General features: G+C 34.5%; 1 protein-coding gene across 1 annotated transcript in view; it reads left to right on the top strand.

Moving 5' to 3' along the window:
- Positions 1-19,998, top strand: part of LOC129002458 (tyrosine-protein phosphatase non-receptor type 9) — a 52,752-nt gene that overhangs the window by 7,709 nt on the left and 25,045 nt on the right. Inside the window, exons 2-4 of the mRNA XM_054430281.1 lie at positions 3,475-3,699; positions 6,110-6,199; positions 7,832-7,972. Coding sequence (XP_054286256.1) covers positions 3,475-3,699; positions 6,110-6,199; positions 7,832-7,972 — 456 coding nt within the window. The remainder of the gene's footprint in view (positions 1-3,474; positions 3,700-6,109; positions 6,200-7,831; positions 7,973-19,998) is intronic.

Genomic DNA, 19,998 nt, shown 5'->3' with positions numbered 1-19,998 from the left:
TAAAATGGCCGCCATTATGAAACACAAAAGTATTTTTAATTACTGTATTTGATCACAAATAGTTTATTGCCATTTCAAATGTTGTACAATACCAAAGTTCATAAAGATGTTTATTAAAAGATACGAATGTTAAATACAAAAGAAACCAAATTGCGGGTATCTTGTTAACAATGAGTATTTGGAAATGTTATTCTTGATTTTCGTTTGATCTTGACGCATAAAACCTCCTATTTTTTGTACTTAGCCCTTACGGGACACCCAATATAATGAAATACGACTATCAATAACATAAATATAATAATAGAGTATGTATAAGCACAGACAAGGGGAGAGTATTTTGCGGTTTTGTTTTGAGCAGTGTTGCGGTATAGCGATAACGAGACTGTGTGTAGTTGTCTTTGTTGTTTTGACAAGGCGGATATCAGGTTTATGCTCGCCTCCGTCCGAGTCATAATAATCGGGTGAAACTTTCATCATAACGATGGCGATAGCATGTCCGTCGCTTTTTAGCTAACTGTAGTAGCCATCGAATACCATTGACTTGACTACAAGCCTTGTTTGACTTGTTCAAGTAGACTTTTAATTGTATTGTTAAGTTTAGTGCATTTTTAGGGGGGTTATCAGAGGTTAAGCAATTAGGGTATGATAGTTTTTTTTTTTTTTATATAAACATGTTTATAAAATGTTTCATAGTAATAAACAAATAGTACACGAAAACACCCTTTATAGTAACAGGGTGAAACAGTAAAGTGTTCTTAAAGACACAGATATAAGTAAGATACTGTATCTTTCTTCTCTGTGCTTCACCTGATTTACAAGAGTATGCCAACATAACCATCGACGATGATAAATACTTTAGGACGTTTAATACGTTGTTTACTTTTTAAATTGTATTTCAGCAACTAAATCCAAATAAAATCATACAATAACGTCTTGATTGTCTTGTGGCATTACTGAGAAAAACATGAAACGTAAAATCTAACCTAGAACTTGACATAACCAATATGAGCACGGAAACGTCACCAACATGAAACTCGCACAACATTGTGTACAAACATACAAGATGACTCTACTTGCACTACATAATCATAGACCAAGTATTTAACATTCGTGCGATATTACCCTGTCTGTATTTGTATTATGACTGTGGTAGTAAGATTCGCTGAAAATGAAGAAGTGGAGAATCAGTTCGAGTTCGATAATGAGGTGAATCAAGCATTTCAGTCGTCCACATTATGGTTCTATACTGTTTGTTGCTTCGTCTTATACGTCGGATGTGTTATGAAATAGTCAAGTTACAAATGACTATCTGTAGTCACAAAGAGGCGTAATACTCTTACAAAAACAACGGAACTAAATGCAAATAAAATATTATAATGGCGAGTCTGCAACTCGTTTTTAGACAAGATTAAAAAAAACTGCTAACCATTTTGAATGAACATTTTTTACAGTGTTAATACAATACTTTCTTATTAGTATAAATTGATACTATAGTTCGTTTGTTGAAAATTGGTCTCTATTTATTTCTCAACGAGCGATGAAAATAGAAGCCGTGGCATAAAAAATTTAAATGCTAGTATTTGATACACAGCGCACGCTTGACTTTTGACGATTATAGAGTAATAAATCAACTAGGCTTTGTTAGAATCAAGTAGGCCAATTATGTCAATACAATGTTTTGTATGTGTAAATTTTATGCTAGTAAAGTATGACCTAACATGGGTGTAATTTAATTGTATAATCAGCGATGTAAATAGGGCCCGGGGCATTTAAATTTTAAATGGCCGACGTTCGTGTGGAGTTTGAGACTTGAGCGGGGAACCGAACTGATATTCGCGATATCAGCTGGAGTGTGTTAGTGACGGAGCAGATGATAGAGCGGAAGTGCCGGTGGTGGGCCGGAAGTGCCCCCCCTCCCTCCCTCCTATGGCTACTCCTACTCTGCCGTCCGAAAGGTCCCCACTAATCACTAATCAGCTGTCATCCATCGTCATCGTCATACTGATATCCGATGCCGACTGTCGTCACAAATCATTAATTTAACCTCAGATTAAAGAGTGAGCCTCATTTTAGCGAATTTCCCTATAAGGAAGTAGCTATTACCGTAGGTGGCATGGTAAGCCCTTTGTGTTGGTTAGTCTATGGCCCTAGGCCCGGGACCGATTTACTTTTTCATTTTAATGTCCCCAGAGGGCAAAAACACCATTCGTTGACATTTTTATATATATATGTATATTTATATATATATATATTTTAATTTAGGTGTTCACGTAATATTTCTTACCACCGTCATCTGACCCAGGATTCGTGTTTGATTTTCTCAAGTACACAGGACTCAACATTAGTTCATTGTTAAATGTAGACTTAAAACATTTGGCTTTAATATGGGGTTTTTCATTTCTTAAAACCGGGTGAGGTGTTTTAAACAATATGTAAAAAATACAGGGGTTTTATGGGGTAAAAATTGGGTTTTCTAATTTTTGACCGTCAAAACACAAAATTTCCCAATTTCTCTCTAGACTTTTTTAAATAGCTTAAAAAAACAAAAAAAAATAGTATACAAAAGTGTTTTTATACAGTTAGGCCTATTGGTAATGGATAAAATTCAAAAAATTGTAAATTTAAAATTCACATGTTATTTTTATGGAGAATATTGTATAGGCTAATGTTGTAGTTTGCTTGTTTGTGGATATATTTTGATCAAACTTGGCAATTTTTTTTATTTTAGGCTATACTAAGCTATTAATATTTTACTAAAAACACAGTTCCCTTGTAGCAGCAAACTATTTACTCGTTAAACCTTATGTTATTTAATTAGATTTAATTGAAAATTAATTTAGACAAATGGTAATTAGTTTAGTCTGCAGGTTTGCTGCAGCGGGGTATTTATACATTTTTCAACAAGTAATAACTTCAATTTTCGGGCCTGGTTTTTTAAAGTGAGTGCTTTCCATTTTCTCATGATCTATGTTTATAACAATGACACTATCAAATGTCGAATTTAAAATATAATCATATAGATAGTATAAAACTATAATAAAATCAAATAATTGATACTCAGACAAATTTATACTGTATCTCTTTGGTGTAGGCCTAATCAATATTTTATCATAAAAAAATTTCATAAAATATTGATTTTAATACTTGAAGTGTATTTTTTGTACCCTTGGGGCCTCCTAATCCCTCAGGTGCCACGGCTGTTTGAACGGAGTATAACCTCTTTGCAAAAAATAATGTCAAAATAATCTATAAAAAAACTCCCACTCTACCAATTTTGTTTATTTATAGAGTCAATATAGGTTAATATGTACCAAAAACACTACCAATCATGAAGGTGTTGATAAGTTTTATGTTTCTTATTCAGAAAGTCAAAATGATTCATAACCATATATCTGTCTGTTACCAAAATGGTGATACAGTCCTTGTCACAAAGTAAAGGTAAATACTAGTTCTAACTATTTTTATTTGTTACAGGCCACAAAAAATTTCATTCAGAAAGTGAATCAGCTGAGGCGGCGCGGGCCGGTGTCGTGGGGCACTGCGGTCAAGTTTTTGGCAGCTCGCAAGTTCGATGTGGCTCGCGCTGTCGCGTTGTATGAACAACACGAGGCCACAAGACATAGAGAGGGTCTGGTGCACTTTGACCCCAACACGGAACCTCTGAAAAGCGAGCTAGACACTGGCAAATTCACAATCCTGGTAAGTAGAAGAGGTTGATTTAGTAAAAAACTTGTTTGTTTAGAGGAATTCAGTAGCAAACTACCTAGTACCATAGATAAAATAGTCCCTTAGTAGATTTCCCATCCTTATGGAACAGAATTGGCTTCAGCTGTTCCATAAGGATGGGAAATCTACCAAGGAACTATGTTTTATCCATACTAGAACCTACATAATCAAATCATTAATGTATACAAATAGTTATTCCAGATGTCCACGTTAAATTTGCAGCCAGTTAAAAAAGATTAGGCCCAACCAACATTTTGACCAATTCAAACTGATAGAACCACTTACTTTAAACTATCATATTTTTGATGTCATCAACTATCACAGTGACACAAAATTAGGTAGAAACTATTATATTACCGGAAGTAAGAGTAGCTCATCTAACTAAGTTTTTTTTTTAGTTACTACAGCTGGTTTATTAAGATGGCATTTCTACTTCAGTCCAAAAGTCAATGGTGGCTGGATATTGTATTTCTAAGTCAATTAACTTTCCGGCTTTTTCCACTATCCCGTTTCAATCTTCGAAAATCAATCTCCCACGATTGATTTTTTTTTAACTGATTGTCAAAGTTGGCAAGACTGAGAGACACATTTTACCCGAGTAAAGTTAGAAATGTCAAAACTGTCAAATTTGTTAATTATGTTTCTTTTACATAATGATCATAAACGTGATATGAGAATACATTGTCGGGAAAAATCTAGGAATTCTAGATTAAAGAAGTATTCTTCTAAAAAAATTCTTATAAATTAAAGAATTTCTAATCATTAAGAAATTCTTCTAAATGATTGGATACATTTTCTTTTACACTTCTTGTGAGTAAACAAATTGTATGGAGAAAGAGTTTGAAGCCGGTGATTCACAGTTCAGTTCACAGGGACTGATTTTTTCCCTCATTGTTAATTTCCTTGTAGAAGGTCACAGCCAGTACCGGAACAGCCAAACAATGGATGTTAACAAATGCAAAGTTATCTTATGACACTTCTTTGAAATTTTCCTTGTTTGACACAAAAAGAGACAAGTCAAGAGATTCCATTAAAAATCTAATTTAATCTCACCCATCTAACTTATATTATGCTCATACAAGTTTACAATCTTTCACAAGTATGAAAATATTTAGGAAACGACCATTATTATTTTATCAAATGTTAACCCTCTCTTGTTTACAAGTAAATATAGACGCAGTGAAGTAAATACAGCCAGTTTTGGCAGCTTTTAATTGCCTAAGATTTCACATAGACTTTACTTGCAACTTCTTTTTTAATGGATAATTTTTCTATTCAAATTTGATAGGCCTATCAAACTTATAAGTTTTAAAATTTTAACCCTCCGAGTGTCACGCGTCATAAAAACGACGCACAACACACTTTGTGTAGGGTCACGCGTCGCTTTTAAGACGCACAAACATCGTTTACGGCGAAGGCTCTATGACTGACTGAATCGGATTGAACTGGATCGAGTTAGGTATCGTTCTTTCCGTAATATTCTAAGCTTTCTCCAGAGGTCTGTCTCTAAGCGCTATTCATTTTAGTTCCGAAAATATTGTAGCAGACAGCTGACGTGCGTGTATTTGTAAACAGCTAGGCTCCCCCGGACCGATGACTGATGTGTTTTATTACGTTTATCATTGTTTTAGTGTTAAAAATCAAAAGTAGTGATATACGTGGTGCATTATAAGAAGATTTAAGTGGTTTTGAAGTGCTGGTTGATGATCCTGAAGAAGTAGGTAGTGATATTGATGTAAATTATCAGCCAGATTCCTAGCTATGGTTAGGCTATGCATTCTTAGCTAAACGCTATGTACTGAAATCCGTTTTTCGCTCATAACTTATTTATTTGATAACTTACCTCGCTATATGATTATATATTTGTAATCCTCATTAAATTTAGAACAAAGTGGCTATTTTCAAATATTTATAGGCCTATAATTTATACAATTTCATTGAGCGCGAACTTATTTTTTTTTTGAAAATTTTTGAAATTATATTTTTTTTTACCTAAAAATTTTTTTTTTGAAAAAATGTTCCTTATGTTTTATATATAATATTGAAGCCCATGATTTTCCAAACAAAATGGTATATAGAACATTAGAATTAACATTGTTTTAAGCTTCTCAGATCCGTTTTAATAAAACCTTGCAAAGGGGCCAAAAATAGGTGGACATTAAGGCCTAAACTATGGACACTCGGAGGGTTAAGCGCTGAATCAAGATATCACCAATGTCATACCAAATACATATCATGAAATATTGTTAGGAAATGACTAAACTAAAAATAATATCTAACAATCTCTGACTAAAGTTGTCATTCATGACCATGACCAAGCTTATCTCAACAAATTCTAGTTTTCCTTCCAAAGATAAATATGAATGTTGTGTTTCTGTTGCAGCCCACTAGAGATGCTACCGGAGCTGCCATTGCAGTGTTCACAGCTAGGATACATTCTCCTCAACTGAGCACACACCAGACTACACTACAGGTTATTACTGCTATTATTACATTAGACCTACCTACATAAATGGTTTTTTAGGCAGTCAAATAGCTTAACACTAATACCGAAACCCCGGTCTGACAGGGCCATGGGAATTTTCACAAACGCATGTTGGCAACACTTTTTACTTGGGGGATTCCATTCTCCCAATACCTTCCTCCCTTTTCCTCCCCTACCGGTTGATATGCTGTTTGTTCATTTTGCGTGGGTGCCGTGACCTTGACAGGTTGTCTGTTTATAACATGCCCGTCTCAGGAGCAAAATGTTAGTTTATTTTTAAGCGGGGTCTCACAGGCCCAGGGTTTCAGTTTGTGTGTTTCTAAACGAGGTCTATTATATTAAAATGGGGTCTCACATACCGGGGGTTTCGGTTAGCGTCAGCCTGGTTAGGGTTTCGGTACAAGTGTTCAAATGTCTACATAGAAGTCGCACACTATTACAGTACACTCTTGATTATCCAAGCCATAGTTATCCGAGGTAGTTTTGGGCCTGAATATATATTTTTTATTTCCAGTCGGAAAACAATAATTACGATTTTTGGAATGTTTCTGTTGAAAGTAAAGTAAAAATAGAAAGTAATTTATGATTTCTTAAAATTACTATTTGAAATAATTACTATATGTTGGCCTATTATTTTATTTTAACGAACAAATTATCTGTATAACTTATAAAATGAAAATCACACACAGTACTTGGTTAGCTGGACAAGTCATCTGCAGTACCTCAACTTTAACAGTGGCATTTCTGCTCGTTCCCTGCCGACTCGTATCACCTTTTTTCAGTGTTTGTGATAACAAAGTTAAATATTGACATAATGGTGTCAAGTATAGTTCAAGTCAAACTCAAACAAAAATTATCGTGTCTTTATTTAGTGTTGTAGAGTGTTGGCTTAGCATCATTTAATAATACTGTATTTAGAGTTTTCCAAGACAATTTAAGAAGTGTTAAGCATGTTTGAGTTATTGTTTTCTTTAAAACTTACTTACTCTTACTCCCACGGCCATCGTACTTTCTAATGTGGTACTGTGACCCCCTAATCCCAAAATCTAAGAGACCTCCGTGTTATCGGAGATTCTCTGTAACCGAGGTGGTCTAAGCCCCATCAATATCGATTACTCAACAATCTCGGGAGTGTACTGTATGTCGAAAGAACGTCCACATGGACCGGGCTTTTTGTGTTTAAGTTTTGTATTTTATTAATAGCAACATTCACAAATAAATGTTATTTCAATAATAATATCTACTTTCTGCAGCATGGAACTGTATTTGCTTCAATCGAGCAAGGTCTAAATCAATCTATCAACAGTTTATTTTCTACTAAAACCATTTCAAATATTGTAACAAAATATCAGGAGACTTAAATACATTATTTTGATTATCAGATTCTAATATTTTTTAACTTAAAAACGTAAAGAGATAGGTCTAGTAGAGCCAGAAGTACGACTAACTGACCAGGCCGTGGAATGTGGTTGACTGGTTCAAATCCCACTCTGAAGTGGCTTTTACTTTAGGAATGAGTGTAACAATAATTGATTGGATTTACAATAATTGTTTTCATAATTAAGATTTTTGTATCATAATTAATTGTCAAAATCTAAATATTTAATGTTTATGTTACAGGGAGTGGTTTACCAACTCGACGTTGCATTGGAGAGTGTCGACACGCAACGGTGTGGGCTCGTCTTCATTTACGATATGTCTGACTCAAAATACTCAAATTTTGACTATGATCTTAGCCAGAAAATACTCACCTTACTGAAGGTAAGGACTTGTATTATCTTTGCATTGTTTTTGTTTATTTATTATTTCAGTAACACCTTGTTTGACTGCCAACTCTTTTATCCTTCGTCATAGGATGAACGATAAAACAAGCTTTTGTAAATTTGTCATTTAAATGAATCAGTGGAAACAATTTATAGTGTTATGTCGTATATATGTGCACTAAACATTCTGATAATTTCACCACTTTGAAAACTATTTGAACCAAAGAGTACATTAGGTTTTACTGAAATAAGAAAAACACATTCAGTCAACAACAGTATACTCAAAATTAACTGGAACATGTAATCCAAACAATCTTCAGATTTTACAATTGTATGAAAATACACCTGACATCTGTGGGTACAATCACTTAGGTGCTAATTTTTTCACATAAAATAGGCTACAAGATTTTATAATAGTTAAATTAGGTATGAAAAAAATTAACTAAAGAAAATGACATTGCCATTTTTTATCCAATCACTTACGGCAGCGTTGGGCCGAACAGCCTCTATAGCATTGATTATATGATTATGATTATTTTTAAATTATTAGATAACACATGGTCGTTACTCAGTGGCGGTTCCAAGGGGGGGGAGGGCTACAGGGGCTAAAGCCCCCCCCATTGGACCCTAGAAAAATAATTTTAACATATTTTTTTTCCTTAAAATGCGCAATATTATAAATCAGACAGCAATGTAGTTTTTACCAAACTTACCATGCTCCACACCCCCAAGCCCCCGGTAGCCCCCCCTTGACAAGGTCCTACAACCGCCACTGTCGCTACCACACAAAAAGTGGCGGGTAACCTCATCCGGGTGCACTCGAATCAGGCATCAAGATGGAGGTCAACACATAAGTGAGAGATAGCCTTTAGAGTGCCCTTTAACAACGCACATCTACCCTTCTGAGAAATCTCATGGTTAATTGAACTAAGGGCAATTCGAATGAATAACAGCTAACTTGTTATCATACAATTAATACAATTAATTATACCCTTACTGGTGATTTTTTGTATCCCATGCACTTTACAATTGACAAAAAGAATTAAATATAGACTGCAGCTGTGCTGCGGTTACCATAGGTTCTGGCGCAGACCGCTGGGAGCGCCATGTAGCTACGGCTTACAAGCTACGTAACGGCGCTTCCAGCGGTCTGCGCCAGAACCTATAGTAACCATGGTAACCGCAGCATGGCTGACAGTCTATATTTAATTCTTTTTGTCTATGACTTTAAATAATTATGTTAACAAATCTATTTCTCTATTTGTTCTTTATTCAATTGGACTAGCTTTTGCAAAAAGAAGTCCCTCTTCTCATTGGTCTTTCTCCTGCTCTTTGGGATTTCTGTTTTGTTAAGCCGCACATACACGCCTGACTGAATGAATTTGAAATCTTTCAAAAGGGGAAAAAAACATTAGGTTGCGGCGGAAAATTGTCATTGCTACACCGAGAGTGGAAACTCTCGCAAGCGTTGGTGTTTTGTCACCAGTCTGCTGTATGAGCAGCCCAGATGTGAGGAGGGAGGAGAGCTGTTTCCATTTTCTAATACATTGATAATCACAGTAATTAGTTATATCGATGCTTGCTGGCCGGATGGCGACGAGTTTTGTGACAAATTCAGCATTTACATATTCATAGATTCGCATTCAGATATGTGTATATATGACATGTAGTAAAATAGAATAGATATACTTACCCTTGAGTTTCTAGGCCATCTTTTAAAATGGTCGGTAAACAAAATTGTCCTTTACGATATTAACAGCACCCCTTTCATCTATTGAATCTAATCTATGCTCACTCACTCACTCACTCCCATAGCCATTTATGCCCAAGGCGGGATTTGGCCGCACCAACAACTGCTTTCCATCTCTCTCGATCTTCTGCCTCTTCCACTTCTGCCCCCACTTCTCTGACGTCCTTGGAAACACTATCCCACCATCTCTTCTTGGGCCTTCCTAATGGTCGTTTCCCTTCTGGCTTTCCTATACTTGCTTCTTTTAGTAGTGAACCTCGTTCTCTCCGTAGTGCGTGTCCTGCCCACCTTATTCTCCTTGCTTTCACGTGTGCTACTACATCATAATCATTGTACATATTCCTTATCTCCCTATTTGTCTGTCTTTTTCTCCATTCTCCATTTTCTTGTATTGGTCCATATATCATTCTTAAAATTTTGTTTTAAAAAACAATCATTTTGTTTTCTTCTTTTTTGTTTAAAATCCAAGTTTCAGCTCCATATGTTAATACTGGTCGAATTATACTATGATATATTTTTATTTTCGTTTTATGTGAGAGAATCTTTGAAGTCAACAATTTCTTACAAGAATACATACATTTATTGGCCTGAGCAATCCTATAATTTATTTCCATTTCTTCACTATTGCTGCTTGATATAATTACCCCTAGATATTTAAACTGTTCAACAACTTCAAAAGTATGTCCATCTATACTAATTTCATTTGTCCTCACTTCATTTGGCTGTCTCGTGAAGTGTATATATTTTGTCTTCTCATCATTAATCTTTAGGCCCATTTTTTCTGATTTTTTTATGAACAGTCTGGTTAGCTCCTCTAGGTCATTTCTGTTTTTTGACAGAATTACTACATCGTCCGCAAAAGCTAGGATGTTTATTTTTGTTCCCATTTCTAAACCTATATTTGTTTGTCTTACTTGTTGGAGGGCCTCTTCTAAGGCTATGTTAAATAGTATAGGTGACATTCCATCACCTTGCCTTACGCCTGTTCTTACTTCAAAGCTTTCTGATAACTCTCCATCTATTTTTACTTTGCATTTTGATTCATTCAAGGACATTTCTACTAGTTTTATTAGTTTTCTGGGGATCCCAAACTTTTCCATCTGCTGATATATTCTTCCCCTGTCAAGGCTATCATAGGCCTTCGAAAAATCAATGAAACTAATCTATGCTATAAAACAATAATAACAAACAAATAACTAACAACTTGAACTACACCTCTAAAACTGAATACCTAGTAACAGACAATTTTTAAGCCTTCAAAGCAACGACTGAGCGATAGTCCACATCCACATTAACTGAGAAATAATTTTGACACATTAAAGTTTAATTTAACGGTCATTGGACTGAAGGGTGGTTAGAGTGTTAGGGTACAAAGTACGAATTCTAAAATTCTCACTAGAGCAATCAATGTAGTAGTCCTTGGTTACCGAAAAATAATTAAGGCACATTGTTCACCTACTGGTAATTTTAATGATACCGCTAATAACCCGCGATAACATTTAGAGGATAGAAACATAACATCCTCCATTGGAACATACCGTGGTAAATGATTATCACAGATAAGTTTTTAAATTTTCTTTTTAATCTTACACAGGCCCAACACAGTCTTTAATTTAATTCACAGCATCAAATTTGACTAGAGTATGTACAATCTTTTTTATTGATGGTAAATCCCACTCCTGCTTCATGTATGCCATCATCCAGCTTGGTGTATACCATTGTAGTATAACGTGAAATTTCCAGTGTTAAATGATTCCATTAATTTCGCCACCTAAATCGTGCACGGCTACCACATCCATTTTGTACTTTTCCAGTTCCCTTCTAACCATGTCCACAGCACCTCGCACCGTCAGAGTGTGAATGATCCTGCTTCAAGTCCTTATTACGCAGCTTAGGTCATTGTCCAATATGATCCATCGTGTCCGAGGCATTTGTAGGCGATACCTAACCAGGGTTGTTTTACAAGGGAGGGTGGTTAGCCCACCACCTCAACCCCCAATATGAATGGAGGGCCTACTTCTGGTCAGCGGGTCCATTGGACCTAGCCGGGAGATCTGACAAGCAGATCCACCAACCTTCCCCCTATCCGCCACCTGGGGACGCTCCGTATACGCTGAAGTAGGAAAGCGCACGGATACTTTATTACCAGATACATAAAATACTAACACTAGGTACAAAAGATACTTAATACTAGGTACTTAACACTTAGCATACTTAACACTAACAAGTTGAATCGAACTCATACTGTTCATCTTCTTCAAGACTTGTCCTTGTACAGTATTCTGTGCCCACTCGCCTTCAATCGTCTCACAGTGTGGTTGCAGAACTCTTCAGTTTCTTCCTCTTGAAGTTTCTCCTTAGAAATTCATACTCCTCATCCATGGTTGCATTCATCCCCTACATTTCATCATGTTTCTCAAACAATTTTCCATGGCAAATCCTTTGGCATTTTACTGTAAACATCCTTTCAACTATGTGGATCCTTTTTGTTTTACTGAAGCAATACAACATCAGGTCTCTGAGTAGTTTTATAACCTCCCATTTTCTTCAGGAGTTGGTTGCTTACTATAGTGATTTCCTGCTAGTTCTTATGTAGCAATAGTGATAAGAACGGAAGAAGTCTGTCAAGTTTTCACTAATGTACTGGTGTCTTCCGGAATAGAACAAATTAACTCAACTTTCTTGAATCTGTATTCTTCCTCAAAATAATTTTTCAGGAGGAAAAATTTCATGTTGCATTTACTGTGTCAGTGAATGAATTAAATAAATAGTTTCTATGGAAACATATATTTACTGTCAGTATGCCATTGTTCAAAAACCTTAAACCTTTTACAATGGATGGATCAAGATTTCAATTAATTGATATATAAGTTTAAGCCAGATTTACTATAGAAGCAAAGGTATTTGAATTGAACCTCCAAAACAGAGTTTACTGTCAATTAGGGTCTATTGATTTATGACATAGGCCGATACCAACCGATATCAAGCCTAGCAGAAAGCTCTACTTTTCCTATACTCTAATATGAGCAACGTTTGCTTGTATGTATGTATGCTTGCTTGCTTGCACAAATATCTAGAAAATGGCTTCGACGATTTCCTTCAACTGTTTAAATAATTTATTTCTGGCCAAAAAACAAGTTTCATGTAAATGAAACTGCCAACAAACGTCTAATTACATCAAAAAATGAAATTGAAAGTCAAACATGTTTTGAGTTTCAAATAAGGAACAGAGAGTTCAGTATTAAAAAAAAAAAAAAAAAACAGGAAAAAAACGTTCTCTTCTTTAGTTGAAAATGCTGTCAGTAACAGTGAAATATTCTAACGTTTTGTGTATAGTTTAAAGTATTGTGTTTCTTGTGCCAGTTTAAACTCTTTCCCATTCAGGTAAGCCTGCTATTCTCTAAAAAAATTCTAAAAACCTAGGCCCTTGTGCTCTATGTTATATACTTAACCTCAAAGTGTAAAGTTTTAGTGATTCTTGTACACAGATAAACACTTTTCCATTCAGGTAATCCTGTTATACAAAACATTCTAGCAATTTATAGCACCAAACAAAATGTTAATGTTGGTTCCACTCTATACAAAATAGTGTGATTTACACTCTCAGTTTCCTAATGTAATACATCACTGCATTCTATTGTTTTTTCATAAAAAAAATTAAAATCAATGAAGACAGATGCTTGTTTTAAGGGGCAAGATTTGTCCTGGCAATTTTTAATTTTGAACCTGGAAAACTTTTAATTGTCCTTGAATTTTATTTTGATGGGACGCTGGGCACGCTAGTGGCAAAGTAGGTAAAATGAGAGTTGCCAAAGTTATTTCGCGTTATTAATTAAAATACCAAAAGATCTAGCTAATCAAAAAGCAGATATATAGATTGCAGGATAGACCGTTTTAATGATATCAGCTACTGTACATTAAGACATTGGAGTACTTAAGCAGCGGCTACACTTGCCCGATTCGGTCCGGTCCGGTTCGGTTCGGTCCGGCACGAATTTGTGAGGGGTGGCTACACTTGTACGAATCGTTTCGGTCCGGCCGGAAGAGGTAGCTTAACTTGTACAATATTTTGGAGGACACACACGAGCACGGGGCACAAGTGCAGCAATACAGAAGGTGTTTAGCTAGGGCTGATTTACCGAATAGGCACGTGCCTAGGGCGCGAGGCAATTTGCTTTTTTGGGGGGTGCCAAAAAAATGAAAAATAAAAAAAATTGTGGTTGTATTTGCATGCAATCGCGTGAAACTTCCTATAATCCGTCGCGGCCGTGTAGACATTGTAATCGTCTCCCGATATTGCGACAAAATTCTGACTATTTTCCGCGGTCGTGTAGACACAATTATCGTCTTCCATGATCGAGGCAATATATGAACATTATTGCCTAAATTCTTAGGCCTATGTCCTAGAAATAACTGTTTTTCCTAATTTAATTCATCACTTTCATAGCCGAGCGCTCACGGAACACCCCGATCCTCATCCGAATTCCGGGAGTAGGTGGCTACACTTGTCCGATTCGGTCCGGTCCGCCCCGAATGCTTCCGCCAAAATGCGGATGAATGCTCCCTGGACGATTGTTCCGCGCCGAACCGGACCGTACCGAACCGAATCGGGTAAGTGTAGCCACCTCCATTTAAAAACATGGGAAGCATTGTTCCGCATTTTTGAGGACCGGACCGAATCGGCAAGTGTAGCCGCTGCTTTATGCAAATATGTATCATCAGTGCTAATGCAACCAGCCACCACATTTGTGCGATAGCAGTCCATGGCACGAAACTAACTGTCACTTATGTGTCACTGATGTATATTAATAGAAAATTGTTTGTTATCGTGGTAAAAATATTGCAATTTCCTCAATATATCCCAGACATTTATTTTTTCTGCCACGCTCTGGTCCCCATAGTGACAGTTAATAGAGATTCCCCTGAATATAGTTTGTGTTTTGTATTTATTTTTATTGTAGTTATTATGTAACAAGTAGCCTGGTTTGTAAGGTATACATTACCCCGGAAGTGTCTAAAAAAAATCTAAAACATGTGACTCCAAAGTGAAAATGTCTAATTCCACCAACTACCATTTACTTTGTTCTCGAGTCAATTCTGAAATCCCTGGTTCAAATGGTGTGATTTAAACCCCCGGAGGACAGATATCCTTTAGACCAGTCAATCAGTCTCTCGTAAACTTGACAATTTGACAGTTTTGGTTCTGGAATGTCGTTGAATCAACTACACTAGTAGGTTAGGAGTTACTTTCATTTTATTTAACTTAAGGAGTCAAAAGAATCTATTTGTGTTCAAATTAAGTTTACAATCGTACTCTATACAAAAGTTCAAACATAAGAAACTAAATTGTCAGGCTATACGTGCAAGGATTGTTTCCTTACATATGGCTAGTTTATTTTTAACCTTGGGCAAATTAAATAACTACTAACAGATTTAATTACTTGCCATGTGAATTCATGCTGTTTATATTTCAAGGTTATAGCGAAATTCCCTGTAGGGAAGAAGCTATTATCGTTTGTGGCACAGAAAGATATGCCCGGGACTGATTTACATTTTCATTTTGATGTCCAGAGCCCAAAACACTTCAAATTTATGTAGTGCCTATATTTTATATACCTATCTGTATACATAGCAAGATAGATAGAAATGGGATGTTAACGGGAGTTTTAAATGATCAAAAACTGGTTAAAAAAATTGTTTTGACTTAAAACATTGAAATGCCTAATTTTTACATTAACCTATAATAATATGCAAAATACAATTTAAAAAATTCTGGTATTTAATTTTGTAAATAGATTTTTGTATTAGTGCAAATTGTTTACATACATTTCTGGAACTTGTTCAGATTAAGCTGACATTCTGATTACCTTTGTTCGGCTAGCGGAACTCACAAGTGAAAAATGTCACCTTGCTAATGATAAAGTGAAAAGTGCATTGATTAGCTATTTCCCCGTTTACAGTGAGACACAATTTACAGGAATTGGAACATCAACATACGTTTTTTTACCTAATCTATCTTATAATTTAGTTGTGAATACCTTTTAAACACCATGTGTGATTGGAATCATGATCTAATTTCAATAGAATACTTTATAGTGAGTTGTAATATTCTATTTAATAATATTTTGATCATCACTTGGGATTTTGCTTTTGTGTGTCACATATTTGTTTCCATTTGCTTATGGAAACAACAATTAACATACCTTGTATAACCACTAACTCCTCATTATTTTAAGCAGATGTTATGTTTTATCATATTGTACCTAGTTAGTATATAACGCCTTAGATTGATTGTTGAGCTTTTGAATCGTCAATTGAAAGATACAGCTCATAGGTCAGGGTCACTTATAAAAAATATCCCAAGTGGTTTAAGAAGGAAGTAGAAAAATCATTCGTTCAAGTTTTTGATTTAACAAAATTTTATAACTACTAGAACGGACAATGTTCAATTTGCAAAGAAAAAGTAACCTACAATTTACCCAATCATTACTACTGTTTACTGTGTTGACTGCAGAATTGAATTGGAGACCGTGAATGGAAAGACACCAGATCCTGTTGCAACAGAAATCAAATTTCAATTTCGTCCAGATTTCTGATTACGACTTATTCATTGCGGAGTCCGATTACCGAGTGTGTCTGATCATTAAGTGTCAGATGTTTGAGTTAAACTCGTATAAACAAAGTTTGCCATTTTAATATAACCATTTGAGTTGTCTCCTAGAGATCAGATGTTTCTTAAGCCAGGATATTAATTATTAGCCCAATTAAGGGCAGTTGTACGTATTATGCATGTTACTTTGAAACCTGCTAACATCTGTGGAAATCTGGTGATATGGTAACCCAATTTATCCTAGGGTTGCTTTCAGAGAGGTGAAAGCCAGTTGAGCGGAACAAACGTGATTTGATATTTGTATAAGTAACTAAATGTAAAAAAGTCAATAGACATACTGATGCTTGTTTTATTGATAAAAATTATAATAATTCAAATTTGTTTTAACTACATCTTGTTATTCAGATACCTCTTCCAGAAGTGCATTATGGTAGTTTTGACCAGAAAAATATTACAGTAGTTGGAATCTGATATTAACATCCAAAAAGGGCATTAAGGTATAAAAAAGAGAAAGGAAATTTAACATTCAAATTCAACTGTAGCCTACAGCAAAAACATTGGACTTCATTTTTCACCCTTACAATCGGTTTAAGTATTTAAGTATACAAAAAAAACAGTAACTATTTAAAAAATGAGTATTAAATTATAACATCAGGAGGGGAAATTTGACATTTAAATTCAACTGTGCAACATAAACATTGGTCTTCATTTCAACCATTGCAATCAGTTAAACTCAGCTTTCTTTGCTGGAAATAGTTTATGATTGTTAATACCAAGTATTCTTGATGGAGGATATGATTGTAATGTAACTGGAATGTAGGTCTTCTACCATTATTGGGACGATTTAGAGACGGCATTTTAATACTGGCCTTAATAAAACCATTGGACAGGCCTAGACAATTATCCATACCGTGGTTAAAAGTGTACTTCTATAAGCCCAGGTAATTAATTATTTACTTATTATTACGGTTGTAACTGGACGTATGTATAGTCCGTGGCCTGGCAATCAAATAACAGTATTTATATAGGATAGGCTACTGTTATCAACATTTGAAATTACTGAATTGTTACCAAATTATTGTTTCACAAAATGCAGATTCCATTTTTAGCCGAGCCATTAAAATAAGGATTTGCCAAATAATTATTAATTGGCTATTACAGAATAGTATTTAATGATATACAACTTTTCACATTTCATAAATTATATGTTAGTTTTGCTATGGTCAAAGGTCCAAATCCAAATGTTCTTTTCTTTTGGTCTGTATGTAGTAATTTGCTAGTATCATTGACTTTATATAAAGTCAATGCTAGAAATACTGTAGATGGTTTGTCAAGACCATAATATGCAAGCATGTTTGAAATCGTTTCCCCTTTTAACCAACTATTCCAAAAGATAAAAAAAAAATAATATGGTGCAACACAAATAAATAAACCGATCACCTACCTATAACCTACACTTTACCTTCCTAATCTAACCTTACTTCAAAACACTTAATGTAGTCACGAATACTCATAAACCCCGACCTACCTTCCCCACATGCCTAAATTAGATCAGTGTTCAATCTGCGTTTTATTAATAAGTGTAATAACTTACTGTATCGTCGATGTAATTCAACATAATATAACCTGTGAGGTATTATCGGATTAAATATCGATTTCGATGCGGTTCGATATATCGCTTATTAAATCCTTATTTCTAACATTGACTGTTTCTAATCAGCTGGCAACACAAATAGGTGCCCAAGAGTAAGTAGTCACTGCGATATGCTCCGCGCATTGAGAAAGTAGTTCCGTCTATTTTCGCAATTTGTAGTGAGTTCCGCGCCTTAAAAAATGTTTTAACGGTATTTTCTTGTTTATTAAGATCATAGGAATGATTTAAAAACGTTTAAATGAAAAGTCTAGAAAGTTCAGAAATACCTTATGATTCTCTTGTTTACATTTTTCTTGTAAACAAAAAACTGTCATATGGCTACTTTAGCCCCATAAGCCTAATGTTAAAAATTGGAAATTTTAAGTTCGTTTTAAATTGCATTAGCATTATCTAATTGAAATTTGTTTGTTTAAAAACCATCTCACTATTAGTCTAAGTAATTTTGTTAAGTTTGGCTGAAATGCGTTCAGCCGTTATTGAGTGATGTTTCTCTATTTGTTGCATTGAAGTTGATCCCAAAGAGGTTCGCTTGCTTCGCTCAATGAAAACGTTTATGAAGTTTGAACAAATAATTTATTGGTCATTCATTGATCGAATTAACTGTTGATTTTTACTTTTCAAATGTCATTCAGCAATGGAATTAACTGTTGATTTTTACTTTTCAAATTTCATTCATCAATGGAATTAACTGTTGATTTTTACTTTTCAAATGTCAAAGTAATATAAGTATCCTTAATATATATATATATATATATAATATTAGCCTTTATAATAATCAACTAGTGTTTTGGCTTTGTAATGTCGCAGAAAAACACCGTGTTTTACATAAATGTGACCAGTTTGCCTTGAACCTCATGTTGTTTATTTACCATAAGCAGGGTATGGAGTTTAAAGGTTTTGTATTATGCTTTGGCAAGGATCTATATACTGACTTTAACCCTATGAGTGTACCCAACACCTGGAGTTATATTAGTCCTAACTGTATTACTTCGATCTTGGTTGAAGATAACCGTTGTATTATTTGTCATTGACTAAAATGTCTCACTAACTGAATGCTCAAGGCAATCTCCACCTCTTTAGGAAAAACCTCAGCAACAATGTGATAGAAAATTTACAACAAAAAAATAGTCTGCATTATTTTTTGTTTAAATGTAATTTTTTATTACAATATTTTGCATAAATGCATTTATGATTTCGTTTTTAACAGAAGTTGTCTAAAATATTCACCTTGTGGTCAAATGTGTACCTACTTACAACTCCTTACTGGTTATTATCCAACTATGAATAAATTGATCTAATCAAAAATAATTTATCACAACATATTTTTGTTGAGATTTTTCAACACCCTTAAAGAACATCTAAAAGATTGTTGGATGTACATGTTCAAAATGTTAAATGTGATGTTGATATTATAGAGATTGGAGAAGATTGTCCAATAACTGGGCACCAAGTGTTCCAAGAATGAGTCTTTCACAAATGAGATAATGTTCTCAGAAGGCAATAATGTGCTACAGTTGGCCTACTGGGAACTTAACATTTATATCTTTCTTGAAAGGAATGTTTAATCATTTTACTTGGGTCAAAGAAATGATTATAACCATTCATTTGATTAAATGTCATTCATTCACTAAAATCAAGTAAGTTAATTAAGTAAAATTATACACCACTACTATGTATTTCTTTACTATCTTAGTAGGCTACTAAGTAAGGGGTTCCGAATAAAACTATAGTTCTATTTAAATCTGTAAAATATTGCTCTTAATATTGTTATAAACTAAACTTAATTTTTGTGTAAAAATATTAATCATCTTGCAAAGTATTGACTTCTTTTTGAAATTGTATTGCAAATAATATTTTTCACCTCCAAAAATATTTTAAATTACTTTTTGAAAAATGAAAATTTTTAAAATATTTTAATATTGTATGCTTGTGTTTTTATTACTGATGAATTTATTTAATATCAAAGTGATGTAAATTTTTACTTAGTTTTTTCTTAGTTTTTCCAATTTG

This window comes from Macrosteles quadrilineatus, unplaced genomic scaffold (assembly GCF_028750875.1).
Source record: "Macrosteles quadrilineatus isolate MER2022 unplaced genomic scaffold, UCM_ALF_1.0 Scaffold_9__3_contigs__length_116548681, whole genome shotgun sequence".
NCBI classification, from domain to species: domain Eukaryota; kingdom Metazoa; phylum Arthropoda; class Insecta; order Hemiptera; family Cicadellidae; genus Macrosteles; species Macrosteles quadrilineatus.
The sequence above is the reverse complement of the archived record's forward strand: the minus strand, read 5'-3'. Positions and strand labels throughout refer to the sequence as shown.